The following is a 20533-nucleotide window of genomic DNA, read 5'->3' as shown; positions in this document are numbered from 1 at the left end:
TTTTTAAAAAGTCACATAAATTCTGGAGAGACAACCTAAATCTTTAAAAATTATCTTTTCATAGCATCTATGAATCATATACCCTCAGACAGATTATTTTTTGGTTCTGTTTGTTTTGCTTTATTTCTTTGTTAGACTGTTTAAATCACTCTGAAAACATCTACATTTACTAGCATTTAAGGGCAGCACTCCATGTATATAATGTGAACCAAAATACAAGAATCAAAGATGTCTCCTACATAATAACTGGCAGCTAAAAGACATCTATTGCTGCATAAATAGGAACACTGGGCAGTCCCCCTGCACTGTGGATCCTACTACAGCTGATGCTGCAGCTCACTGATGGCTCTGCACCCTCCCCTGCCTTTCTGGGCATCTCACTTCCCCGTGCAGTGCTGCTGATAGAAGGGCTCTGATCTGTTAAGAGTTAGTGGAAAGGTTAGTGGTGATAAAAATCAAAGATGCTAAATGAAAGAAAAAGAAAATGTTAACGTGGAAATTGTTGAGGCATTGCAGACAGAAATGAAAATATCTGTACCAATAATTTTAAAAGAAAGGACCATTTTTAAGCAAACAGAGCTACCTTTTAAATTCTAGAACATGACATGATTTCCAACTGCAATTATTTTAGATTCTTTTCTACTAAATCTTTAGTAGCCTATTCTATATGTGTTAGTTGCTCAGTCGTGTCTGACTCTTTGCAACTCCATGGACTGCAGCCCGCCAGACTCCTCTGTCCATGGAATTCTCCAGGCAAGAATACTGGAGTGGGTTGCCATTCCCTTCTCCAGGGATCTTCCCAACTCAGGGATTGAGCCTTGGTCTCCTACATGACAGGCAGATTCTTTACCGTCTGAGCTACCATTCTAGAGCCACTAACTGGGAGATAAATATATAGTATGAATTTGTTAAAAACTAGGTCCGAGGTCTGAAGGACAGCTCTTAAATGTGTATATATAAAGCTTTGAAGAGTAGTCACTTAAGAACACTGACTTAACTTCTAAATGAGTCCTTTGGAATTACTGACAAAAATGTCCATATTTGTTCTGCTCCAGAGAATCAAGACTCATTGTTTACTTGTATCAGTCAAAAAGGTGGACATCTCAGTCATATCAAAACATGTGAAAATATGCTGAATACGTTTACAAATTCTTGATAGGTGAAAAAGTGTTTACTGACTACTGTTTGACATTATCATCCATGCAATTAAAATAATATCTCGTCTTAGAATCAATTCCTACTCTTTTCCAAAAATATGTTAAGGAAGGAGGGAAGGAGGTCAGAAGGGATAGACAGGAGGGAGGTGGACAAGAAAGGGAAGCTGGGTAGAGGAAGAAGAGAATTTCCCTGAATCAAGAAACAGAAGCACAGCAGCTACTAAACACTTCTCTAACTCTCATCCGTTTAGTTGAGAAATACACTGTCAATTAAAACATGGCAATGAAGGTCATTTTCCTCTGTAAATAGCGAACACTCATTAGTAGGTATACAGGGAAAAACCATACCCACAACTATTCTCCTGATATTCAGGGTGAATCTCCAAGTCAGCTGTGCTAAAAAATGTCAGATGAATACCATGACAATCTTAAGATGATAAAGAACTTCACAATTTTCCTGGACCAGCAAATTACTCTAACATCTTTGCTTTGAATTTTACCCTATTACGATCAGAAAGATGAGCTAACAATGCAACGACCCCCTCAGGGTTTGGTCACGAAACGGAGCCGTATGACTGATCTTCTTCATGTAGTAATAAAAGGCATGTCAGGTAAACCACCACCCAGACAGAAGGGAAGCACATACTTGGACTGGGTTCTGTTGAGGATGCATTCCTTCCAGACTCGATGGACCATGTGATTGTGGAGTTTTGGAGGAATCTTCCCCGATCTCTTTGGACTGTGCATAGTTAGCATCCCCCCGTCCTGGGCGCCCAGGTGGCTGACAGCACTCTGTGCACCTCCACTCTCACCTGGGAAGGAAAAGACAGTTTGGAAGGTCAGAAGTTTCTGAAAAGGCCTCCTCGTGCACAGACTGCTCAGGGGATATTCCCGACCCAGGGATCAAACCTGGGTCTCTGGCATTGTAGCCAGGTTCTTTACCGTCTGAGTCACCAGGGCAGCCCCTCATTCATTTAACATAGACATCTGACTGCTGAAACTGATCATGGCAGCTTTGCTGCTACCCCTGACAATAACGCTGTCCACAGCTATGAGTAGATCTGCGTCAGTATAGCTTTCAGTCACGTCAATACCCACACTCACATACCCGCAATGGCATATCCATCAGAAGGTATTCCTACTCAGAGGTTTTGGAGATGACTTACACAGGAGGACTCAAACATGACACCGTTAAAGATATAAACATGCATGGATTGTCTGAGTTTTTAAATCTCAATGCAGTAAATGAGTTTCAAGACAGAAGAAAACAGTAGAGGGAGCTTTATGCTCAAGCAGCTAAAAGGCTGCGAAGCAACTGCACACAGTGCCTGGGTAGGAGAGAAAAGTCCTTAACAAGGTCAAATTTCAAATCTGCATGTGGAACTGTTCATCCTTGTGCCTGACACCACCTATGCAAGCTAATACTAAAAAAAAGAGAGACTGACTCAACATTTTATATCAGAGGATTAGAAATTCACTGGTTTCTAATATTTCCACTTAGAGTTTCCAACTGTACTTGGTATGCGATACATTTTCGGTGCCATGCATGCTAAGTCGCTCTGTCACGTCCCACTCTTGGCGACCCGATGGACTGCAGCCCACCAGGCTCCCCTGTCCACGGGATTCTCCAGGCAAGAACACTGGAGTGGGCTGCCACTTCCTCCTTCAGGGCCATTTTCTATGATGCCTACTCTAACTGTTGATAAGATTAGTTATTGGTTGTAAATATTTTACTACTTTCATCTCATACAAGACAAATAATGAAGTCAATTTTCAGTATTAAATTCTGATTCGATTACTTTTATCTATTTGATTTCATAAACATATTGAGGGTTTTATTCCTGATAGAATTATGATGCAAAATATCTCAAATGAAATAATTTTAAAGTGCTCTGAAATCCTTCACTTTCATGTGAAAAAGAAAGAAGCAACCTAATATTACAAACTAATATTTCTTGGTATCAATGCAAAACCACCATTGTATGGAATTAACTGGTTAGTCTCAGTTCCACTTTTTTAATAAAGCAAACCCCAATGCTTACATTCTTAGGAACTGAAGCTTTCTTGTTCCCCAGAAAAGTACTGTTATAATATAAATGAGATAAATTAACAGAGACAAGAAATTTGATCTTTCACTGCTATCTTTTAATCTTAAAAGTTCTCTAACTTGGCTCACAGGACAAAATATTTCATTCTGACTTTACAATGGATTTTCAAATGCCTATTATAAAACTAGGCAAAGTAGCACAACAAACAGAAGTAGAGAGCATAGCCCTTTGACCCCAAACACTCAACAGTATAGCCAAACAGACCTTCAGTCCATGGTATCATAAGGGAATTATTTATGACCAAAACAGGAGAGGTTGTGGGGAAAGCCAGCCAGACTCTTTTCTGATTGAAGGTAGGTTAATAGTTTTTCAGTAGCTTTTAATGATTTAACTAAAATGTGGGTGGTATCTTACATGGAATTAAATGAGACTTGTATTACATGTTGTTAAATGCATATTCAATGCTTCTCAAATTATCTCCATAAACAGAAGAGGCAAGCTGATCTATCTATTCACACAAGTCAGAACTCTGGCCCTCCCAGGTCCCATGCCAATCTAGGAGACTCTTGGCCATTTTAAGAGGCAAAGTAACCCTCTTTGTCCTATGCCCAGGAAAGCATGGCAGTGTTCAACATCATTCAAGTGCAGAGTGACGAGGCTGAGCAGGATTCTCACAGATGGAGCATTAGGGGTCCTAAGCTATAATTCGATGTTATGATGTATAAAGCTGGACAAATTAATTTTATGACAAATACATCAGTCACTCTCATTCAGTGTTTCTGTTTTAGGAAATAAGGAGACATCAAGAGATTTATTTACCCAGGGTGTAGCACAATGATATACACAGAGTAGAAATCTAAAGATCTATAGTTGTAAAAGTACACACCTGAAATCCACCAGAATAAAACATTTTTTTCTGAATTATGAATTTAAGAGTTCTGAACTAATCAAAGGTCAAGGCATCATGCCCAGAGCAGGCCTTCAATTTTAAGCTGAACACAAATTTTACTAAATACCAGGCAAAACAGTAACAAATGTAAACAAAAACTGATGACTTCCGTAGTTTGTTAAAAATCCAAACTTCCATATGAAATATGGTTAACATTTTTCAAAATACTGACAATTCTAGACTTATTAATATGTCTTCTCTATGGTGTTATTATAATTATAAAAAGACTATACAAGGGTTTTTCTGCTTTTTCAGTTTAAAAGTAGTTTTAATAAAAATCAACTGATGGCAAATCCTTTCACAAGGGATCGTCCAAATTCTCTGCTCTACTGTATTCAGAGCTGGATGTAGTACATTTTTTCACCATCTTAGCAACTAAAAGGCTCTTAAAAACAAAGGCTAGGAATTTCCTGGCAGTCCAATGGTTAGGACTCTGTGCTTCCACTGCAAGGGGCACAGGTTCAATCCCTGGTGGCAGAACTAAGATTCTGTAAGCCGTGTAGGCCAGCCTAAACAACCCACCAAAACCCTAAACCCCTAAGGTTATACAAGTTCATTTCTATGTCCCTCACACAATATCTGAGTTATTCCTTCCAGATAACTTAATGTGTGTGCTATGTTGCTTCAGCTGTGTCGGACTCTTTGTGACCCTACGGACTTAGCCCACCAGGCTCCCCTGTCCACGGGATTCTCCAGGCAAGAACACTGGAGTGGGTTGCCATGCCCTCCTTCAGGGGATCTTCCCAACCCAGGGATCGAACCCAAGTCTCTTACATCCCCCGGCATTGGCAGGCGGATTCTTTGCTACTAGCACCGCCTGGGAAGCTGATAACAATACTGTGTGTTAAAACTGGAGTTCTGAGCACTTCTTTGAATTCTTGTACTACTGTTTGTATATTGCTTTACTGTTTATCAAACACTGTCAGGTACATGATCTAACATGTATAACAGTCCTGGAAACTATATAGAACTTAACAGAGAAGGAAACTGGTGTTCAAAACAAGTAAGAGAATTAAATAAGGTCACTCACGTAGTAAAAACTAAAGCTAGGTTTTAAAAGGTGTGTTCAATCACAAAGTCTATACTTTCCCCCAATATGTCATTTAACCATGCACATTTACTGAATGTCACTACATGTCAAGCACTATGGCAGCAATTTTTAAATACTGCCTTATTTCATTCTCATGAAAATTACCACGTGATGAACATGTATCATGCTTGATAGTCTGTTTTCAAAGTTTAGAGGACAAGACTTCGTTTACTGATGTTCCTGCCAATATGGCCCACATTAAATACCTATAAATAATCTTACTTCAGCTCAAGTGCGATGATTATCCTTTTCTTAGTGACCGTATTTTCAATTAAAACGAAGTCAACTATAACAACAATAAAGTTAATATAGAATATATACTACTCGACAAAGGAAACATCTTCCCAATTTAAATAATTTCTGAATTTTCTCAAGAAGGAAGAATCTTGAAATGGGCAAATTTTTCAAGTTAATTAATATCTGTCATTAGTGTAGACAGATTATTGAAAGGACAAAGCATTTATTCAGAGCTCTTGGATGTCAGACTATCTTTATAACAAGAAAAGAGAATTCACCCAAGACTTGTCCCTGTCTAGCAACAGCCAAGTAGACAAGCACATCAACTATTCTCTGATTTAGTATTTTTCGCCACATCTCGTCTCCTGATTGCATGTGTGTGCACGCATGCACATCAGTGTAAAAGGGTAGATGCATGTGTAGAACTGAAGAGAAACAACGAAGGTGTTTAATTGGAGTAAAGATGAATAGACACAATTAAACTTCTGAAGCACATCAATTGTTTACAATTTTCCTTCTCTATTTTGTAAAATCCCACATTAGTCTATTTCCATCTCTTCCACCAGGAATTTCTCCGTGTGTTTTCTCATCTGTTCCGTGGCAGGGGTGCTACATGACTTTCTGGGATCTCTTCCCCCCAGGATGTTCCTGGATCGTACTCACCCATGATAGCCTGTTCTGGAGAAGTGGGAGGGGTGAGAGGCATCCCGCAGTTACTTGGGTCCTTCACGCTCCCAAGCCCCTGCTGCCCAACAGTAATATGGCCCCCGGTACTGGCCACACTCTGAGGAACTGGGATGTCATTCTGAGAGATCAGCACAAAAGCTGAAGGATAAACCATCCGAACACCACCTGTGAGGAGAGCGAGCGAGAGAACAGGCCTGAGAAAAAGGTCATGCCAGACTGCCAAATTTATTATTCCAGTGGTCAGAGTCAAAGCTCACTGGTGAAAATGAGACTCTCATTAGGTACTGTCAAAAGTGATAGGTTCCATCCTTTCATAAGTTAATAGCTATTTAAACATGTGTTCCAACATTATCATAATAGCATTTGGAATACAGGGACCATTGGTGCTTCAGGCAAGATAACTACTCAGCAAATACCACTGTGTCAAGAGAATTCAAAAAGATGGGGAAATTATGGAGATTATTTTTGATGAATCTGAATGATTATCTTTTTAAATTAAGCAAGATGAAGAAGATAGAATTAAGTTCTTCAGGCAAAACATTTTCTCTTACCAACAATTACTTCTACTGCCACAGGGAAATCATCATCATATCCCAACTCTTCCTCTTCTTTCATTTCTTCTTTCTTTTTCAGCACCATTGGGTAGAAATACTGCCATTCCTCTATCAACTTACGGGTGGCTGGGTCTGACATCTTGTATGCTTGGCCTGTTAGCGTGCCGTTTAAGCCATAAGGACTTACCAGTACTGAAGCAGACAGGAGAAACATGTGTTACACATCAGAGTAATAATTCCTACTTAAGTGTAATGCTACATACACGGTAGTTTTAGGGTGAGGCATATTATCATTTGATGTATACTGCTCTTCATTTCCTAACTCCTTTTTAAGTGTAATTAAAAAAAATTTCTAATTTTAGTACTTTTTATATGCCTCTCAACTCAATTTTTGAAGGAAATCAAATGGGAGGAGATATAATTAACACCATCAGACAAGTACATCAACACACAATATATAAGCTATCTATACATAAGCTATCTACATATTACCTATCTATACATTAAAGCATATAAACATCAATTTGGTAATAGCTCATACAGTGTGAATACTGAATCTTCCATGACAGAAGACCATTCAATACATATATCCTGAAACCAGCCTGGGACTTGAATGCTCTCCCTATGATTTCCTGAGACTTCCTAATATTTGAGGTAATTTAAAAATAATACATAAATAAAACGTCTATTGGCAGAAAAGTCTTAATGTACCAAATCTGAAACATAATGTTATGTATAATTTCAGTTACAACTATTTTAGAGGTCTGCTGATTAAACAACTCTAAAAATAAAATTTATTTTACGTAAAGTAAAGGACTTAAAAAGTCCTTTTCTCTTACTCTTTCACTGTTTGACCTTGATGTCATTTTCACTGAGCTAGACACAAAAATGCAGTTAACATAACACTGTATAACTCAGTTCTTATTCTCACAGTGAGTATTTCGACATTTCAAATAACACTTTTCTAGGGATAAAAGTCACTTTTCCTTAATTCTGATTTATAAAAACAAATCTCAGCATAAGCATTAACTGGGAGGTCCTTTTGGGAGACAGTTTTTTTCTTAACTGCTGGATGATACGTCACATCAATCAAGACAGAGATGGTTAAAGACATCACATATTTCGTGTTGCCTTCTGCTACTCTGTATGGATACAAATGGAGAAATACTGATCTAAGCAACACAGCTAATCAAGGGCAATTTTCCTGTTTTAACACTTCTAAGAAATCCCCACATCAATATGATTATGTTCACTATAATTGTCTATATACCAACACCTGCCCTAAGAATGTAACTTCTCTACACCAATAATGGGAAATAAGCAGGATAATGCCCCACAAAGTCTTCCATGATTCGAGATATTAGTAACAAACCAGTAATATTTAAAGTAAGTAGTCTACAGGGACCAAGTATGGCCAGTATTATCTTTCCCAACTTAGAAGCTTAGTCATCTTTTCTCATGACTAGTAATTCCTTTTGTTACTTAAAGTAAATGCTTTTATTTTGCTCCACAAAATCTAAAGTCAGATGATCCTCAGCACTTTCAGAGTCAAGGAAACATAGTGTTTAAATAATCCTGACAATCCACAAAATGAGCATATTGTACAACTCAAGTGTACAGTTTGAGAACTAGGCTGTTTTGAATAATATAGCAGTTCATACATAAAACATCCAAAAAACTACAGAATAATAAAGTACACAGTTTAAAATGTGTTGCTAGATGGAGGAAAATGCAGCCAATAATCAGGACAAAATTACATGAGGTTCAATGTTCTTTTTTACCTTAAAAAAAAAAAAAAGGCTTAACAATCTTTAGGGCAAGAAAAAGCTGATTTCATCAAATTAACTTACAATCATTTGTATAAACCAAAAACCAATATAAATAATATGGAGGCTAAACACTCATTTGACTATTATATAAATACTTTAGTCAATTTTATTAAAAATATTTTTTAAATTACATTTTGTGATATACTAAGGCTATTTCAACCAGGCATCTCTAGAATTGATAAGATTAAACTAAAAAAAAAAAGTTTCTATATGGTTCAATTTAATATTATAACATTTAAAAACAGTTATTTATAGAAAATTATGAATTCCAAAGACAAAACCAAAGCTTTAGAATATATAGCTAGAAAAAAAGAAACATGTTATTTTGGTGATATCTAGGTAATTAGTTGAGCATTCATGAAAATATGAATGTAAGTTAAATTACAACCAAATATCTACAACCAACGCAGTCTAAAATTAAAAGAAAATAAGGTATTAATAAAGAAACTACAGACTATACAACTCCAGGAATTTGATTTTGGTTAGAATTTCAAAGAGTACAAAGCTTAATAGTAACTCTCTGTTAGTCATTACAGTCCTAAAACCATAGGACAAAGAAAACAAGGAAAACCTTTAACTTATAAGATTTTTGATCTTCAGGAAATCCTCCACACTTTATTCTTCAACACACTTAAGACCATGTTGTAGCTGAGGGAAGCTTTCAGTAAAAAAATGAGCAAGCTATCATCACTTACTTGTGGTCTTCCCTTTCTTCTTCAGAAACTAACCCTTCCTGCTTAGCTCAACACGTCCATTTCAGATACTACCTCATTCCATGAAACTTCACTGGGCAAGGTGGCTATCCACCAGGTAGGGAGTGGTGGAGAGGAGGAACATCATTGTTTACTTACCTTGAAATGGTGCAGGTGAAGACTGAGCCATGTGGATATGCTCCTCATTGATCAAATAAATTGGCTGGTGTTGGGCAATCTCCACACTTGTGCATACATTACTTTCCCCGTGAAGAAAGAATGTGAACGCACAGGACAAATGCTCACTAGAAAAAGACAAAATGAGAAACTCAGCTCTACATTTTGGTGGGAAATAAATAGGTGCTAGACACAGAAACACAGACGGGACACAGCTTTACTTTATCGAGCCTGCCCTAGATGGTATTAACAAGCACAAACTTTCCATCGCTGTGGACAAATAACAACGGTAATTAAAGATGCCAGATAAATAGAAAGTTAGGTCTCACTGCAAAACTGGAAATGACTGTGTAGAACGCTTTCTGCTTCCTTTGCACAGATTCTCCAACTATAAGCTCCCAAGGACAGGAAAAGAACACGTTTTTCTACCTTCTTGTGTGTTACTATCTGAACTGGCTTTTAAGTGACTAGGAACGATGACAAAGTAGTTTTGCTTGTGTTTGGTATGACATAACAGTAAGATCAAGTTTACAATCTTATACCATTACAATAAGGTTATTAAACTTATTGATCTAAAGATAGCAATTAAGAACACTACTATATGTAAATTTCCAATATACAACTGCTAAGATAATATGTTTCTAAATGGACTGGTGATTGATTATATTTAATTTTCACAATTTACCTCTGATCACAAAATTTTATTAAAGCATTCCACTTCTCCATTTTCCACACAATTTGCTAAAAATTGAAAAAATGATGTGTCTTGGAGAAAAATAATTTCAAAATTACTATAGTGGCACATTCTTTCAAAGTCGTTAACTTTGGCCTTAAGTCACCCATAACATCTCCATTTCTCAAGACAGCTTATAAGAACATTTGCCTGATGAACCAAAATCACTATATTCTAAGCAACCACCATTTGAAAACTCATCTTCCAAGATTTCCTTTTTTTCAAAAGTTCTCTAAAATATTATAAAGTATATTTTGAGTACCACTCGTAAAATTAAAATTTAAGTATAAAATTATAATGATTTTGGAAAACTGAAATAAAAATGACAACATTTTCACTCTATTCCTACAGGGAAGCATATATTAATATAGTCTTCCTTGACAAGTACGTTGCAATGATCTGAGAAAATTTTGTGTTTTACTCAAATGTGCAGCTTCCTCAATAGGACAGACACACCTAGACTTGATATTTGGGTATTTAGCACAACAGAGTAATCGTAAGATAATAAACTGAAACTTCTCCTTAGCACCTTATGTCTAAGTTTCAAGTTCACAAAGAGGAAACAATGCATGTAATTTAAATGTATACAAATATACAGGAGTGTCAACATGTGCTGTCCTTCATTTAAGGAAACGACACTGAACACATAGCATCCCCCAAGCACAACATTATTCCGGGCATGTAAAACACCAACATACGCATCAACTGACTGTGGACTGGTCGTTTTCGTTTGTAAAATCCAGTAGAGAAGGAGGATCTGACATATCCCTCTCATGCTTATTAACCCAAGCAGTCATCCGAATAGTAATAAGGCCACTGGTGAGAGTTACAGATTCTGAGTACAGCCCAGAGCGCGCTTGCTCTTCTACCAAATCCCAACTGTGCATGAACACAAACACAACCTACCTTTGTCTATCAATCAGGAAGTCAGAATGGTACAAGAAGTCTGAATAGTGACAATGAATAAAATATGGTTCATGTCCTCAAGGGGTGTATAAACTAAGGCTGACATAAATGCTTATCAGTACAATAAAGTCAAGTACAGAAACAGAAAACCAAAATGCCATGGGAAGGCTAAAGTGTACTGATTTTTTCAATTTCGAAGTCCAAATGCTTCAAAGAAGATGAAATCAGATGAAAGTTTGATTTCAGTATAGAGAAAAGAAAAAGTAAGAGAGGCAATGTGAGGCAAGGAATAGATGTAGTTAAGAACAGGATATAGCTTAGAAATTCTAAAAGGAGGAGAGACAGGATGTGATGGGAAAGGAAAAAGAAGTCTGAAAAAAGAAGTCAGAGGTCACCCTTGAGACAACCAAAAGTCTTCCCATGTGAAAAATAGCGGGGAGCCAATTTAAGGTTTGGTTTTTAAAAGTTGGCTCAATCTAAAGAATCGAGATAAAAACCTCAAAATAGAATTCAATTTGAATTTGCTATGTTCCAAAAGAGGCTCAGAGGTTAAAGAGTCTGCCTGCAATGCAGGAGACCTGGGTTCGATCCCTGGGCCAGGAAGATCCCCTGGAGAAGGAAATAGCAACCCACTCCAGTGTTCTTGCCTGGAGAATCCCATGGATGGGGAAGCCTTGTGGGCTACAGTCCACGGGGTCGCAAAGAGTCAGACATGACTGAGCGACTTCACTTCATTTCACAAAAGACACAGAGAAACACAAATGAAAACAGAAGGAAGTCAATCAGTGACCTATTTTCTATATTGATAACTTTTAAAAACAAAACTTTTTTTTTCTAAAGAGATAAAACTACACAAGAAAAACAACAAGTTATGGGGGAAATAGAACAGAAGCCACCAGTAACTACAAAATGTTTGGTAAGTTACTTTACTGTTCTGATCACAGCTTCCTCATATGTCAAGTCAGATGCTGGCACAAATTGCTGCCCCTTCACCCCAAGAAATTCTCATTCAGAAGGTCTAGAATGAGCCCCAAGAATCTGCATTTCCATCCTATTCTCAGTGCTGCTGCTGCTACTCCTAGCTCAAGGTTCATGCTTCAAGAATCACTGAACTTTATGGCAAATAAATCCTTTTCAGCTATAAAATTCTTTTTTTTCCCCTAAGATTACAAGAAACAAGAGGGCAAGGAGGACAATACTGATGACCTAAGGAGGCTTTTGCCACTTCTAAGACTACACAGATAACACTTACAGCATTGCCTGTAATAGTTAACAACGACAGACAGACAAAATGCCCATTTGTAAAGGACTGGTTGACCAAACTATGATACATCCCTACAAAATAATACTGTGTAACCACTTAAAAGAAAATACTGATACATAAAAACCTACCACATAAACCCATAAAAGATGAGGAAAAAAACAAGGTACAAAATTGCTGTGAATCATATACACCCATCTGTATAAAAATGCGAGAGTGGGGAGAAAAATATATGCACACACAATCTGCTTACCCTGGCATAAAATTTCTCTGGAAGGATTCACTTTAAAAACCTAATAATTTTGGCTGCCTTTGGGGAATGCAGTGGTATGACTAGGGAATAAAGAAAGGATTCTCAATACTCTTTTCTACTTTTTGAATGTGGGGCCAGGGGTCACACAGAAGGTAATGGAGGCAGGATCTGAAGGAAGCCCCCGCCTCCCGTCCTGTGCAGTGCCTGCTGGCCCAACTAGAGGAACCCAGTCTTTCATCTCACCACATTTGGCTCTTAGTTGAAGCCTGCTGAGATCATCTTTGATTCTGACTCTGTTATCTAACATGCTGGATATTTAATCAGTAAGCATCAATATCTTTATCCATGTCAGTGCTAAAAATGGTGAATGAGACTATACTGAGGAAAGAATCCTGAGTCACTTTATCAGGTAATTTTCCAGTTACAAATGCTCCCAAGTGCTGCCATTCATGTACAGTTTCTTGTCTACAAAGGACACTCTGAAAGATTACTATGTCAACTGTCTTTATACAATGCAGACACATAACAACTACCGTATTGCCCTGATCTACAAACCTGCCTAAAAGCCAAATTCAGGTTGTCTGATATAAAAGTCAACTCTCCTCATTTTACAGATGAGAAGATAAGGATAAAAAGTATGGCCTGCAAATGCCATTCTTAGAAGCATAGCTGGAATTAGACTTGAAATTTAGGGATCCTTCCTCTCCTTTTCACCATACACCTGTCCGCTGCTGCACTCACCTCACTCTCCCCCAGAACGCTAGAGGACTACAGCTTTCCTTTTCTCTGTGAAGGGACTCCTATACTCTCTGCCACTCAGGAGTAGTCTTGATTTCCACAGCTTTACCTGCTCTTCACTACAGCACGCTACTCTGTTAGGACTCCCTTATCTTTCTCCCTCTATTGACTAAGGTCAAATAATCAACATGTAAATAAAATGATTAGTATAATAGTAGCATTACTACTGATATCACTAAATAACCAATCTATAAATAACTCTGGTGTTATGAAGACGACAACTGTAAGGTGAATTTGGAAATACAGGTATAATTTATTCACTATCAAAAAGATAAAGATCATCTGAATGGCTGAAAAATACTAAATCCATCTACGTAATACTTACACCAGACATGCAAAATTAAACCACACCCATGGACCTCACCAGATGGTCAACACCAAAATCAGACTGATTATAGTCTTTGCAGCCAAAGATGGAGAAGCTCTATATAGTCAGCAAAAACAAGACCGGGAGCTGACTGTGGCTCAGATCATGAACTCCTTATTGCCAAATTCAGACTTAAATTGAAGGAAGTGGGGAAAACCACTAGACCATTCAGGTATGACCTAAATCAAATCCCTTCTGATTATACAGTGGAAGTGAGAAATAGATTTAAGGGACTAGATCTGATGATAGAGAGAGTGCCTGATGAACTATGGACAGAGGTTTGTGACACTGTACAGGAGACAGAGATCAAGACCATCCCTAAGAAAAAGAAACGCAAAAAAGCAAAATGGCTGTCTGAGGAGGGCTTACAAATAGCTGTGAAAAGAAGAGAAGCAAAAAGCAAAGGAGAAAAGGAAAGATATACCTGTTTGAATGCAGAGTTCCAAAGAACAGCAAGGAGAGATAAGAAAGCCTTCCTCAGTGATCAATGCAAAGAATACAGGAAAACAATAGAATGGGAAAGACTAGAGATTTCTTCCAGAAAATGAGATACCAAGGGAACATTTCATGAAAAGATGGGCTCGCTCAATAAAGGACAGAAATGGTACGGACCTAACAGAAGCAGAAGATAGTAAGGAGGGGTGGCAAGAATACACAGAAGAACTGTACAAAAAAGATCTTCACGACCCAGATAATCACGATGGTGTGATCACTCACCTAGAGCCAGACATCCTGGAATACGAAGTCAAGTGGGCCTTAGGATGCATCACTATGAACAAAGTTAGTGGAAGTGGTGGAATTCCAGTTGAGCGATTTCAAATCCTAAATGATGATGCTGTTAAAGTGTTGCACTCAATAAGCCACCAAAGTTGGAAAACTCAGCAGTGGCCACAGGACTGGAAAAGGTCAGTTTTCACTCCAATCTCAAAGAAAGGCAACGCCAAAGAATGCTCAAACTACCACACAATTGCACTCATCTCACATGCTAGTAAAGTAATGCTCAAAATTCTCCAAGCCAGGCTTCAGCAATACGTGAACCGTGAACTTCCAGACGTTCAAGCTGGTTTTAGAAAAGGCAGAGGAACCAGAGATCAAACTGCCAACATCTGCTGGATCGTCGAAAAAGCCAGAGAGTTCCAGAAAAACATCTATTTCTGCTTTATTGACTATGCCAAAGCCTTGGACTGTGTGGATCACAATAAACTGTGGAAAATTCTGAAAGAGATGGGAATACCAGACCACCTGATCTGCCTCTTGAGAAACCTGTATGCAGGTCAGGAAGCAACAGTTAGAACTGGACATGGAACAACAGACTGGTTCCAAAAAGGAAAAGGAAGTACATCAAGGCTGTATATTGTCACCCTGCTTATTTAACTTCTATGCAGAGTACATCAAGAGAAACGCTGGGCTGGAAGAAGCACAAGCTGGAATCAAGATTGCTGGGAGAAATATCAATAACCTCAGATATTTAGATGACACCACCCTTATGGCAGAAAGTGAAGAAGATCTAAAGAGCCTCCTGATGAAAGTGAAAGAGGAGAGTGAAAAGCTGGCTTAAAGCTCAACATTCAAAAAACGAAGATTATGGCATCCGGTCCTGTCACTTCATGGCAAATAGATGGGGAAACAGTGGAAACAGTGGCTGACTTTATGTTTTTGGGCTCCAAAATCACTGCAGATGGTGATTACAGCCATGAAATTAAAAGACACTTACTCCTTGGAAGGAAAGTCATGACCACCCTAGACAGCATGTTAAAAAGCAGAGACATTACTTTGCCAAAAAAGGTCTGTCTAGTCAAGGTTATCGTTTTTCCAGTAGTCATGTATGGATGTGAGAATAAAGAAAGCTGAGAGCCGAAGAATTGATGCTTTTGAACTGTGGTGTTGGAGAAGACTCTTGAGAGTCCCTCGGACTGCAAGGAGATCCAACCAGTCCATCCTAAAGGAGATCAGTCCTGGGTGTTCACCGGAAAGACTGATGCTGAAGCTGATACTCCAATACTTTGGCCACCTGATGCAAAGAGCTGACTCATTTGAAAAGACCCTGATGCTGGGAAAGATTGAGGGCAGGAGGAGAAGGGGACAACAGAGGATGAGATGCTTGGATGGCATCACTGACTCAATGGAGCTGAGTTTGGGTAAACTCCAGGAGTTGGTGATGGACAGGGAAGCCTGGTGTGCTGTGGTTCATGGGGTCGCAAAGAGTTGGACACAACTGAGCAACTGAACTGAACAAAAAAAAGTAGAAAATGATATTGCAGGCGAATACAAATAAAAATAAAGCTGGTATAGAGATAGTAATAAACAGTACATTTTAAAAACTTAGGTTCATCATTACAGAATAATGAACAGAGAAATTCACTAAGAAATTTAAACAATCTTGAGTGTGCATGTACACAGCCATATGGTACACAATATAACTTAGAAATATATAAAGAAAAAATGGCAGAATTACAAGGAGAAGCTGACATATCTTTAATTGATAAGTATTTCAATATACTTTTTTCAGTATTTAATAAGCAAATTACTTAGAATACCAAAAAAAAGACAAAAATATATAAACAAGTATGTATGTTGGCTTTTAAGAAATAAATAATCTGTTCTTTTCCAGGGACACATAGAAGATGTACAAAAAAGGACTGGGAACTAGGACACAAGACAAATCCAAAGTTTCAAAGAATTTATATCACACAGACTATACATTCTTTAATCATAGTGCAATTTAGTTAGAAATCAACAGTTTTTGCTTTTTTTTTTTTTAAGGTTAAAATAAAATCCCTTTGTTTGGAAACTTGAATACGCACTCCCTAAATAAATCATGGGTTACAGAGGAAATCACAATGGAAATCACAAAATGTTTAAAACTGAATGACAGCAAAAGTAATACATGTCAAAATCAGAGAGATACAGTGCTTAGAGAGTAATTTATATCCTCAGATGCCTAAAAGAGGGTCTTAAAATAAATGAGATAAGCCTTCAAATCAAGAAGCTGAAAGGGGCAACAACAAAAAACAAGTCAACTCAATGAAACCAGAAGGCTGAAAATAATGACAAAAACACAAAAACTAGAGGTGGGGGGAGAAGAGAGGTAACAGAAATGATTAACAAAATGAAACTTGTTCTGTGAGCACATTAAAAGAAGACAAACCACTAAGCCAACTGATTTGAGGAAGGGAAGTGGACAGATGCCTATGCAGCAAAGAGGGAGGGGTACCATCACACAGTCCTGAAAACCAAAAGGAGGAAGCACCCCTGAGGCATTGACCACGTGGCGTCAAGACTAGACGCTTACTGCAAAGGCTCTGCTGCTTCCTACACCTCTGCTGCTGTGCATGCTTTTCTTTCGTCTAGAATAAACTTCTCCCATCCTTCATCACCTAATTCCTTCTCATCTTTTCCAAGAAATCATCTTTAAAAGTTCCAGAATTGGCAAAATGCACCCAAACTACTCTGTATATATCTCGGCCAAAGCTTCTCAATGCTCGTAAAGTTTTACGTTTAGTGCACCTGACTGACTTTTTTGAGGACAAAAGTCAAGTTCTATCTATCATTTTGTATTCCCACGCTTAACATGGTGCTTGGAATGGGAAGATGCTGCATTAATCACTTGCGTTTGTGATACTTTGTACCTTTCCTCTAAAATTTTCTGGCATTTTATTTGGAGAGTCTGAAATAACCATGGAATTCTGAGTCATGAGACAGAGAAGAACAAGAGGGAAAGGGGGAAAGGGAAAAAAAAAACACAAAAAATCTGTGATTTTCCAGTCAAGAATACATTACGGGAAACCTACCCCTGGTCTTGAGAATCTCTGACAATCTCTCCATCTGGTCTTCTAAAGGGAACCTGCTTGGGGGTATCACCGACAGCTGTGGAGTATAACATGGTATGACTCTCACTGGGACCCAAGACAGTGTATATTTTGCACACCTCACCTACATTTCTGTAATTCCACATTATGTCCTACTCTGTCACTCTCCTTAAATCCCATCTTTCAGAGTCCAATATCACTTCTACTTTTTCCATATAAGTTCTTTTACATGGCCTTCTACAAAGGCCTACCCACTCCAGTGTTCTTGCCTGGAGAATCCCAGGGACAGGGGAGCCTGGTGGCTGCCGTCTGTGGGATCACACAGAGTCGGACACGACTGAAGTGACTTAGCAGCAGCAGCATACAAAGGCCTTCTCATATAAGCTCTTTTCACAGAGACCTCTTTATTCTCTGCCACTAAGAGTATTTACCTCTTGTTTGGCACCCATATTATCAAAAGAACTCACTTAATTAACAAGTATTTACTAAGCACATCTATCTATCTTGTATCAAACACTATGCTGGACTTAGCCATGTAGAAATAAGACCTGAATCAGCCCTTGGGTTATTTTATGTTTTTTTAAGCAAAGCACCAAAAAACTTTAAAAGGGAATAGAAATTTGAAGACTAAGAAATTCTGGTAGGATGCCCTCAGTTAAAATTGTGTACTTGAATGTTAGAGTTCTCAAGAAAGGGCCAGCATCATTACATGATGCTTCAGGCAAGAATTCTGGAGTGAGATGCCATTCCCTCCTTCAGAGGATCTTCTAGACCCAGGGATCAAGCCCATGTCTCCTGCACTACAGGCGATTCTTTACTGCTAAGCCACTGGGGAAACCCATCCAATGATTCCATCATCCACCTTATTTCTTTCACAAGACTTTGTCGTAATTTGCAATTGGTTATTTTGATGGTCTCCCTCATCATAAAATAAGGTCCCCAAAAGGAGGAACCATGTCTTTCCCACTGTCCTCTGAATCCTCAGCACCTAGACATATAAGACTTAGTAGTCATTGCACGGCTAAATGCAGTTTTAGTCATAACCAAAGAGTACTTTTCTTTTAGCAAGTTCCATCATGAGGAGAACAAGAAAAACTGATGTGCACAATGAATATTTTTTAAGTGGGAAGATTAATTATTATTAATAGGAGGGGAATGTAATTTCCAATGACAGGAAAACAAGTAACTTTAAAAACTGTTTACTTGGCAAATATAAGGGATTGGTGTAGGTTGCATCTGTGTTGTTGAGAAAAGACTTGCAAAAATGCAAAAAAGGAAGAACTATTTTCCAGATCATTTTACTCTTAGAATATTCTAAATCTTAAGAACAATTTTTTTTTTCACTTCTTACACTGAGTTTTCAGAATGCAAGTATTACATGTGCTTTCAAAATGCATTATGAATATTAATAAACTCCTGTTCTTTTCAGGGTGTAAAAGTGTTTTGATAACAGATTCACAATGCAGAATGCATTTAGATAATTTCACCTAAATGCTTTTTGTGTTATGAACTTATTATCTTAAAATTTTCCAAGTTGTCATTAACCAAATCTCTTGCAAGAGGTAATTTGCCTCACTCTATAGATCCTCATTTGGGAATAGTTTGCTAATGTTACTTTATCATTTTCTTTTCTTAAAAATATACCATTTACTTTGTCAGCCTTCACAAAGACTATGGTGAATCCTTTGCTCATTGGCATACTGACCTTTCTCTTATTGAACAGTTCTTAACTTTCATCTCCTTTTTACAAGATGGTGACACTATAATATTCAAATAAGAGTTGATCAAATTATTTTATAAAATCCTGAGATCCTTTCACCATTTCATGTATCTTCCCTTCAAATTAGAAGTTAAACCTGATTACAAAGGCAATGAAAATGTCCTGAAAAGTTAATGGCACATAATTTAAATAACAAAAAACAGGAGTACTTGCATTATAACTGTTAAATTATCAAGTACAACATTATGAATAATCACCCTGCTAAAAAATAGTTAATCAATTAAATTGTTTGAATACAAAATTGCCTCAATGAACAATTTTTCTTCACAAAGGTATATACATTTGTGATGCACAGGTATATATATGCATGTAATACATACACATGTGCATAAATTTATAAACATACACACATGCACATGAGAAATTAAATCAGTGAGCTCTATGACCATTCCCTTCTACCCTGCCAAACCTCAAAGCCCAGTTGGTCCTTGGCAGTAAATTCAGCACGGGAGTGGTGCAGTAATTCTTCCCCATCACAAGGTACTGCTCCTGGTCTTGCAGTGGTAACAGAGCAGCAGCACCTCTTGCACTGATGCAAAAACAGTGGCCCAGTGGTCTACAAGACTGAATGTTCCTCCCTGGGTGCCTCACTAGGAGCAAATGACAGTGTGCAGGCTCTGACTCAGTATGTCTTTGATCCAAAGGCAGGAAGAGTGTGACAGGTTCTCATCCTGATGGTACAAACTAGATAAAGTAATTTTCAAGATGCCAAAATTGACATAACAGTTACTCTAGTCAGTGAAGTGTGCTTGAAGAAGCTGGTATACACCATATTTGAGGAGACTTACGAAAGCGGTCTTATTTAAACTCTCTCTTGAGGTTACTAAACTAAGCCAGATTATCTAGTCTCAATCACTGGACAACCCTTGGAAAATTCAATGGGAGTGTGCCTGGCAGAGAATACAGATGAAAGTGACATTTATACTAGGGAACTCATAACTACTACAGCACTTTTACTGCTCACTTTAAGACACGCTTGGATTCTTTTCTGTTTTATTAAGTATAAAACAAAACCTTTAATCCATTTTTTCGTTACTTTAAAAGACAGTAACAAAGTGGGGGAAGGGGGGAAGGTAGAGTAATGGAAAGGTATAGGGAACCATAGAGATTTTCTACCATTTTTCTCATTAAATATTGATACCAATTAGGCATTATATATTGCTAAGAAAAAGGCTGAACTGACACTAAAATAGCTAAGACATATAT

At 37.9% G+C, this 20533-nt stretch overlaps 1 protein-coding gene across 2 annotated transcripts in view; it reads right to left on the bottom strand.

Annotated features, from left to right (window-relative positions):
- Positions 1-20533, bottom strand: part of MED13L (mediator complex subunit 13-like) — a 257483-nt gene that overhangs the window by 50710 nt on the left and 186240 nt on the right. For both annotated transcript variants that reach the window (XM_010828557.1, XM_010828558.1), the window contains exons 5-8: positions 9403-9548; positions 6720-6914; positions 6145-6333; positions 1804-1969 (exon numbers count right to left, since the gene is read on the bottom strand). In XM_010828557.1, the coding sequence (XP_010826859.1) occupies positions 1804-1969; positions 6145-6333; positions 6720-6914; positions 9403-9548 (696 nt within the window). The remainder of the gene's footprint in view (positions 1-1803; positions 1970-6144; positions 6334-6719; positions 6915-9402; positions 9549-20533) is intronic.

Source organism: Bison bison, unplaced genomic scaffold (assembly GCF_000754665.1).
Source record: "Bison bison bison isolate TAMUID 2011002044 unplaced genomic scaffold, Bison_UMD1.0 scf7180017864495, whole genome shotgun sequence".
In the NCBI taxonomy this organism is placed as follows: Eukaryota; Metazoa; Chordata; class Mammalia; order Artiodactyla; family Bovidae; genus Bison; species Bison bison.
Note: the sequence above shows the minus strand (reverse complement) of the source record. Positions and strands in the feature narration are given on the sequence as shown.